The following is a 9,364-nucleotide window of genomic DNA, read 5'->3' as shown; positions in this document are numbered from 1 at the left end:
TCACGATTTGATCGCCTTCATCCAATTACATTCTCTTCGGGCCTCAACTTTATTGCATCTCATTTCGCAATTACAATAAAGCTATTATCACTTACATTCACTTGATCTAATCATATACTCCATATTTGAATACTACTTATCCTTTCCCACATACAAGAAAATCCTAGACTCCAATCTAAGACATGATCTCTACCATCCATATCTTGACAAACTATCCAAATCTAGAGGTGCTTCAAAGATCGTTATTTTACTTGTCTATGGTCAAACAAGGTGGCATACATATCAACATTTTCATTATAACTAGGGATTGAGTATCTTCGGATTCTCAAATGAATGTAAAAGATAAATTAATTAATTAAATTCATTAGTGTGTAAAATAATACATCTAACTTCTCGAACTCTCATCATATTAATTGATATCTACTCATCTATTGTACCATTTTAAAAACGGAAAACTTAGTAATAACCATTGATATATTAAAGATTAGACATGGTCTCTATATTTTATTTTAAATTTTCTTTAATACATATTATAATTATTTAAATTTAAATTACTTATTATAAATAATTGAAATGCAAATGGAAAGAAATTGCCATGTTCATAGATAATATTCATTTGCTTGCCTACGCACATCTGAAGATATTCATTGTCCAGCTACAACATCGTATGAATTCTAATGAGAGTGGAGCGAGGAAGCTTCCAGAACAATAGTAAAACATTCAAAACGTGTGATGAGGATCCGCTCAATGTGATAAAGTGAGTCGGTAGGTACCTAGTAAAGTCCAAATGCTTTGGTAATTTTAACTGGTTTGTTGTTGTGGCGAATCTTTTGTTTTCTGTGCCTGCTTCGAAAGTCAGTCAATGAGAAAGGGCACGTTACTTTGACTAAACAATCAAAATCAGTTCACAAGAAAGATTAGTAATAGAGCTCTTGCAATTCACTCTATAAATACCATACATACATCTTCTCATACACAACACCACACCGAACGAACGAAGGCAAGCATTTCGAAGAAGAGTTTTTGTAGAAATCTTGAGATAAAGAGAAGAGAAGAGAAGATGGTGGCAGGAAGTTTCAGCATTGAAATAGAGTCTCCAGTGGAGGCAAAAAGGCTGTGGAAAGCAACTGTGGACACCCACAACTTATTGCCAAAGCAAGCACCAGGCCTCATATCGGGCATCACACTTGTTCAAGGTGATGGAGGAGTTGGTACCATTCGACACGTTAATTTCACTCCTGGTAAGTAACATTTAGGTTTGGTTTCACTATTCTAAACTTGCATCATGTTTAAGTTGTACGTCCCATTTTAACAGCTGAAGATATTGTTTTTCGATGAAGTTTTGAATCATAAGAACCAGAGACATTGTTACTAATAATACGATATGAAATTGTAATTGCTATTGCAGCCAACAAAGATTTTAGCTATATGAAAGAGAAAGTGGACTTAGTTGACGAGGCCAACCTGGTTTATGGTTACAGCCTTGTGGAAGGAGGAATGTTGGGGGAAAAGGTAGCGTCAGTAAGCCACAAGATTAAATACACCCCTAAACCAGGGGGTAATGGTGGATGCATTACCACATTTACCTGCAACTACGATAGCCTACCTGGTGTTCCCCAGGATGAAGCCAAAATTGAGGAGATCAAGGCCAACAACACTGGTTTGTTCAAGCAGGTGGAGGAATATCTTATCGCCAATCCCACTTTATACTGCTAAATGGAGTATCAAGATCTCAATGGCAGCAGTGTCAGTGTCACTTAATAATATCTCACACTGATGATGATAACAGGGAGGGTTGCACTATTTGTCAATGGCAGTTGTGCCACTTAGATATACTTCAATAGGAAGATGTATGTCCTAGGCCTGTTAGCTGGGTCTAACTGTAAAGCTTTCTCACTTTCTCAATGTTGGCTTAGATTTTGGGTTTCCAATTTCAGCCTCCTCGCAATTGATTAGAAAAAAAACTTTGTGTTTTTGCTGTAATAATGAGCTAAAGGTCGATGCTTTCTTTTAAGTGTTCAATTATGGTTTTACAATTTTGAAATAACTGTCAATCGAGCACTGTCATGGAGGTTAACTACCTTTCGATATAGAATGGAATGGTGATTTCTTCTCTGCTATTTTCATGGAAGCTTCTTTCCGGTAGAGATGCATTGTCCTTCTTTATTAAAATGCAGATTGTCTTGTGGGATTGTATTTTATTTGCTTCTCGACGAAAAATTGAACATAGAATTTTTGTTATCATTGTATAAAAGTGTTAATTGTTCATTGATGTTTTGTATCTATATTTGAAAATTGCCTCAACATACATACCTACATAAACATGAGAAATCTTAACACTAGTGTGATGTTTGATTTGCAAAACTAATTCCACAAAGATAAAATGTTCAGTTCTCTTCATTGATAGATGAAGAAAAAACCATGCAAAGTTGTTAAATATTTCATTCATCTGTAAGGAATTTACGCAAAGGCTTTCTCTGTAAAAGTTTTGGAACCTTTGTTTTCCATTGTATAGATCTTTCTAATACACTCTTTGACAATAGCTCCTGCAACTAAAAGAAAATATAGCCAAAATTAAAACATTTATTTTCTATACCACATAATCATGAATAGTTTCTCGTACATAGAATTTTTGTTACCATTATATAAATAATTAACTGTTCGCACTATAATAATATTCTACCCAACCTTTGAGCATGCGTTATTATTAATACACACGTCAGAATTGATTTGTGAATTCATTACAATACTTTGGAATCATTGATATTTTTTAATCTACATTTGAAAATTGTATGCACATACCTACATCAACATGAGAAATATTACGAGTGTGAAATTTGATTCGCAAAGATAATCTCACCAAGGTAATTTTTTATCATAAAATATTCATAACATTTATATTGAAATGAAAAAAAAAAAGAAACAAAAGGTTAAAAGGAGATGGAGAACAACGACGGCGCTAGGGTTTCAAACATAGGCGGTGTTGTAGAAGCTGTTGAGGAAGGAGAGGGAGACGGTGAGAGCGATGGAGATGGCCCTAGTTGTTGGGTCGTTTCCTGGTGCCTCTCCCTTCTGTTTTCTTTATGCATCCCTTCGATGCCATGTGGGGGATTTTTTTGTGCCCCATTTTTGTCTGGACGGGTGTTTTACATGTGGTAGTTGTGGGAGCTTTCCCTATTCCGTGTAGATTTGTTGGTGCCATTTCTCAGACTGCTTGCCCTAAGGCTTTTTTTTTGTGCTTGGTTTTGGTGTTGCGTGGTACGTGGGGATTTTGTCCTCTTTTTTAGGTGCTCCCCGTACCTCTTTTTGGACAATGCGTTGGTGGTTGGTGAAAGGTGGGAGCGACGAGAGCGATGTTGGAATGCTTGTGGCTGAGGATGTCGAAGTTGCGAGAGACTTCGCCCTTTTCTGTGTGGTCTCTTTTTCTGCTCCTATGGCCGTTCTGGGTGCTTGATGATTTGTACTGATTATAGTGAGGCTATTGAGGGTTTCTTCCTTCGGTTTTGGTATTTGTTTTGTGAATTTGACCCCAAGTTCTAGAATCTTTGTTTCTAATTATTTTTTTATGAAGATATTTCTTGTTTTCTTTGGCGTGTTTGTGGCCTGGTTGCCTTCTGGGCCCGTTTTCACTATTGGATATTGGGTAAGGGGTTTTGATCTTCTTCTGCTCACTCGTGGATATCCTATCGAGGTGATGTTCCTTTTGAGTTTATCTTTTTAGGCTTCCCAAAGCTCAAGGAAGTGGGTCTCCATGGTTTTCTTGTCTATCATGTTTTAGAGTCGCTTCCTGGTGAATGTTTTGTCTCTCCCTTTCTCTCGATCTTTGTTTCTCCTATTGAGGTGGAGAACCCTTGGTTGGACTGGGTTATGTATCTCTATTGGCTTCCTTGGTTCTCTTCTACTCTTTTTTTTTTGGGGTGAAGCTATCTCCTATAGAAGTGGAGATGTAGGATGCAGGTGATTTTGAGAGGTACTACATGGTTGGATTCCCTGCTTAGTTTTAGTTGCTCCTATGTAGGTGGAGATCTTGGACTTTGGAGGGATCTTCTATTTGTTTGATGGTTCAGGGTGCCATTGCAAAACCCTTTGTGATGGTTTGGGGATCCCATCAGAACCATTTGTTCTTTCTTTTCTGTATGTGTTTGGCTATCTGGAAGAGCAAGTGTTTCCCTTACTTCAAAGGTTATGGGAGCCTTTTCAAAACCTAGTCACCTAGTTGTTTTTTATATGTTATCTTCTCATTTCACTGGGTCTTGAGGTTATGGGAGCCTTGCCAAAACCCAAGTTTCAGGTCTTCGTTCCTCTAGGAGTCTCCTATTTATCGACTTCTAGACCTTGAGGTTGTTCAAGCCAAATCTTTGATGCCCAATTGAGGTTATTTAGCTGATGGTTGGTCGTTGTTAATATTTATTATATTTTTTGAAGTGTTACATCTTGGGGTTTCGGATACCTGCTGATTCAAGAAGATGTCTCTAATCATTGGTACTATTCTAGGCACACTACTGTTTTCTTTTCTTCTTCATGTATTTGTGTTATTCACTAATCTTTTTCTTGGAGCTTACTCTACATCCATTAGGCCGAGTCAATTGATTTTGTGAGCCTTCTATTGACTTGCGTTTATTCCACAACTCTATTATTTTCTTTTTCTTTTCGTCTCTTGAAGTTTTCTTGTTTTCTTCAAGAGTCATATTAATCTTTTTTACCTCAAATTCCAAGGCGATTTTCTTGGTCTATTACGATGATAAGCCATTTAGTGGAATGTTGCCCTAAAGCTCAACATTTAGCATTTGGATCTCCATGCCTTGTGCTTGATATTGATTGCATAACTTATTGGAAGTATCTTTGGTCCACTTTGGTTAGACTACAAGGGCTACATTCCCACCCTCTCGATCAAACCTAGGGATGAAGATGGATAGTGCAAGTTTATGAAGGAAGGGGTCTAAATTGGAATAAAGCTTATGTGATCTTTTAAGTTTTGACAAATTATTGCGAAGGATGCAAAAGAATTTGAATATTTTATCCCAAAAATTGAATGTCTACTGCCTCAATCTAGCTCTCTGTATTATATCAAAATATAAAATATGTATAAAAGATGTTTATATTCTTATAGAATTGAGACTCTATTATTTCTATGAATATAAGCTCAGTTGTCCTTCAACAAATCAAAAAATATTTTAAATCCCTTTGGGATCGAGGGGCTCCTACCATGTATGCATAGAAAGTGGCATATCCATATGTGCCAGCAGACTGCCCACAAAAGCAGTTACAATCTTCGAAGTAATGGAAAATTCCAAACTGGGCATGGTTCAGATTTGCTCCTAAAAAATATTAAACGAAAAAATACCAACATTAAATAGTTTAATAAACTACATGAATTTATGTGTGATGCGAGTAGATTTGGTTATACACCGTATATTGTGTATGATTTTTTTCTAAAGAAAAAGTGTTTGGATGGATTAGGCTATTGCAATTCTGGCTCTTAGGTCCTACCTCAAGATCTCACCAGAGGGAGATTTGGGGATGGAATCCACAAAATAAACGTTTATAACCTCTCATCGTAGATCACTTATATCGTAACAAAATATTTTATTTCTTGTTCGCTGATATCTTCTTCCTGGGATCTTACTGCATATGCCACCGAAACCTCTCCTACAGCTTCGTTCTTCTGAGTCCATCAAACAAACCGGATTACTTTAGTATAATGAAACGAATTTTATTTGTTCTACATCAAATAATTACATAATTCATGGCATGACCAAAGATCACTTACTGCACCACCACGACACCCCATTTTAAAGACTCCAATGAAAGTGGTCATGCCCTCATACACTGAAAAATGACAGCGATGATGGTTATACGGATAAGGTGAGTTTGAATTTTCCTTTCCCATGGTTTAAAATCGTACAAGAAAATGTAATCTATTGATGAGAAACAATTATGGCACGATACAGATTCTGTGGGGGCTCCCCACATAGAATAGTTTGTTGGCTAATTATTTAATCCCATCTCATTTGAGATGCCATTGAATGATGAGTAGTTCGATAGGGAGAAGCTAACAAGCTCACACAATTAAGGATATATGAAGCAACACTACATGTAAATCATGGCATTAGTCTCTGGAATTTAAACGCCACCTACTATTCGCTCACTGATGGCCCAATACGGAGAAGTTGTGAGGCTGACAAATATTGTATAGTTTAAGATCGTGCCATGTAAAAATTTGTGATAAGAATTCAAAAGGTCCTAGATAAAATGTTGTAGTCAATCAACCAAGGGATCAAAATCTCGAGGATTTAAAAACAAAATTAAACTTAAAAAAAAATTCATGATGGTCAACAACAGGTATACTGTAGTTTTGGTGACCTGTGATGGATTATTTGTTTGCAAAGAAAGAATAGAAACATGAAATTAACCTTTAGAGGAGGGTAATGTATAATTGTTTTTACAGATCTTTAGACAATTACATAAACTTAATAGAAGTGAGCATAAATAGCATGCGATGCCACAACAAAGTGATTTACGTGGGGAAAGGTCTTTAGAGAGAAAAACCCCACACCCCGAAAGCCACCCAATATATTATTAAAGTATCGACAATAGATTACAATATAATTACAGAGCAAGCTTCTCACAGGAGTATCACCAATTGAGATCCTGAGGTAACTCAACACCTATCACGCCCTAATTATACATCACACTAAATAGTTGTAATACAATTCCGTTATAATATAGGTTTCCTTCTAGAGGGAAGAAAAGAACACCGAGTATGGACTGCTAGATCTATGGCCTATTGCTAAACACTCAAGATTCGAAATTATTTTAATCAAGTTTCCACAATCCATTAGTTAATTATCATCCCGTTTTCTAAAGTTTGATTGTGTCTTTGTTTTTTGCATCAATATTTCGGATCACACTCTGTGATCCATCACCAGATGTATGAGAGTGTCAAGAGATGTATGGGATTGTCACGATCAATTTTTTTGCATATCTTGGCAGTCTCATACATCCTGATGATGGATCATAGAGTGTCATCTGAAACCAAGATTTACAATAACGACTGATACATAAAATGCGGCTTTATCAATTATCAAGAGTTCTAGAATTGCTTCCATAGCACACAAAATGCACCGGTAGGAAAAATCGAGCATTCCTTATCCAACACTCTAAATGTACTTGAACGCTTCTCTTTTATTCACCCATCTAAATGCATCGTTAGAATGTTCAACACTCTAAATGCACCAGTACGATATTCAACACTCTAAGCACACCAATACAATTTTCCTAACAAATCTTCCACTTGTTGAATGCCTTTCAAGAGGGACGAGAGGGGTTCCAACATCATTATTTAATCACTAGGGGTTGAGAGCCCCATAGACTCCGAACACCATCTGAACTTCTCTATGCTCATAGCCTTAGTTAAAGAATCTCCAACATTGATCAAAGTCTCCACTTTAACCAACTTCACCCTACGATTCTCGACTATATCCATGATAAAGTCATGCTAAACATCAATGTGCTTGGTCCCGACATGAAATGTCACGTTCTTATCTAGACATATCGCACTTTGATAATCGCAATAAATTATCCATACACCTTGTCTTATTTCAATGTCTGAATACAATCCATTAAGACAAACGACTTATTTACAAGAGCGAGTAGCTACCATATACTCTGCTTCAGTAGTAGAAAAGGCAACCACATCCCATCTCTTACTTGTCAGACTAATTGCACCACCAGATAAAGTAAACACAAAAGCACCATTGGATATTCTGCTTTCAACATCACTTGCCTAGTCTGAATCCACATAACCATGAACATCAATGGAAATCTTGTCTCATACCAAATTACCATGATAAAACAAAGAATATTTTGGGGTGCCCTCCAAATATCTGAAGACCTTTTCAATTGCATCCCAATGAATTCTGCCAGCATTAGACATATATCTCCAAAGAACTCCCACTGCTTAGGAAATGTCCGATCTAGTACAGACCATATCATACATCAATCTTCAAACTGCGCTCTGGTAAGGCACTCTGCTCATGTCTTCCATCTTTGATGGGGATGCAGGGCAATATGAAAATGGAGAATTTTATTCCAACTGTAAAAGGAACACATAATGGTATAGAGTGGTGCATGTTGAACCTCTGTAAGATTGAATTGGCATACTTAATCTAGCCTAGCCATAACTTTTTGTTCACTCTATCTCTTGTAATCTCCATCCCAAGAATGTGTTTTTTCGTACCAAGATCTTTCATTTCAATTTTAGCAACAAGCTGAGACTTTAGTTCTGAAATCATACCTTTCCCTTTACCAATGAATGACATATCGTCAACATATAATGCAATGCACAGGAAATGATCACCATCAAAGTTATAATAAACATAGTGATATGACTTATAACCCTCAAAACCCAAACTCAAAACACATGTATAAAATTTTGGGTACCACATTCTAAGACGAGGTTCGAGGCCAAACAAATAATTCTTCAATTTTCCAACCAAATTACTTTTACCTTTTATCACGCAATGCTCTTGCTGCATGTCATATGAATTTCCTCCTGAAAATCATCATGAAGGGATGTAGTTTTCACATCCATTTGCTCAACCTTTAAATTATAAGCATCAGCGGTAGAAAGAAAAAATATAATGGCTTTTATTTTCATAAGAGGAGAAAATATCTCACCATAACCAATTCCCTCAACCTCACAGTAACCATTCGTAACCAAGCGTTCTTTATAATTCTCAATACCTCCATTTGAACCAATCTTTTTCTTGAAATCCACTTACAACCGACGGGTTTTCATCCTTCAAGAAATGGTACAAGATCCCATGCATCATTCCTTTTCAAAGCCACCATTTCATCATCAATAATAACCTTCCAAGATTCTTCATCATTCATACCTAATCCCTCTTCTAGAGATGTAGGTTCATCCACATTAGTATTCAAAGAAATAAGAAACTGCAAACACTAGGTCAACACCTTTCAGATGGTTGTCTGTGGCTTGTAGACCTTAAAACAAGCTTGGTTGGTTGTCTATGTCTATGTTTTCCATCTTAAAAATAAAAACGTCTTTTTAGCTACTAATCAATACATTTTTAGAAAACTTAATTGATGTGTCTCCAAACCATTTTATGCGCCGATTCCTATTTTGAAAAGAGAAACTTGATTATTTTAAACACAAAGCATGAAAGAAAATAACATACATGTAAAAATTTTCATGATTCGAAATGTAAAATACAATAGAATAGTTTTGATTAATAAAAGAAAGAGAGGGCCTATACCCATTTACATAACCAGGAGGAGCTCACAAGAAGTGAAACCCCCAGACACCAAAAAAGGGAACACCCCTTTTTTGAGAAGCAATCCA

General features: G+C 36.4%; 1 protein-coding gene across 1 annotated transcript; it reads left to right on the top strand.

Moving 5' to 3' along the window:
- The first annotated feature begins 994 nt into the window (after positions 1 to 994).
- On the top strand, positions 995 to 2,022 carry LOC131858211 (pathogenesis-related protein 1-like). The gene is made up of 2 exons (XM_059211356.1): positions 995 to 1,241; positions 1,409 to 2,022. The coding sequence occupies exons 1-2, from the start codon at positions 1,061 to 1,063 to the stop codon at positions 1,714 to 1,716; spliced, it is 489 nt and encodes a 162-aa protein (XP_059067339.1). The 5' UTR covers positions 995 to 1,060; the 3' UTR covers positions 1,717 to 2,022.
- Positions 2,023 to 9,364: the final 7,342 nt, after the last annotated feature.

This window comes from Cryptomeria japonica, chromosome 9 (assembly GCF_030272615.1).
Source record: "Cryptomeria japonica chromosome 9, Sugi_1.0, whole genome shotgun sequence".
NCBI lineage: Eukaryota > Viridiplantae > Streptophyta > Pinopsida > Cupressales > Cupressaceae > Cryptomeria > Cryptomeria japonica.
This window is presented reverse-complemented; position numbering and strand designations above follow the sequence as displayed.

Bases quoted from the DNA above. Each gene is read 5' to 3' on its own strand.
- LOC131858211 (XM_059211356.1), top strand. From the start codon at position 1,061: ATGGTGGCAGGAAGTTTCAGCATTGAAATAGAGTCTCCAGTGGAGGCA. The intron at 1,242-1,408 runs GTAAGTAACATT...TTGCTATTGCAG, and splicing joins ACACGTTAATTTCACTCCTG to CCAACAAAGATTTTAGCTAT.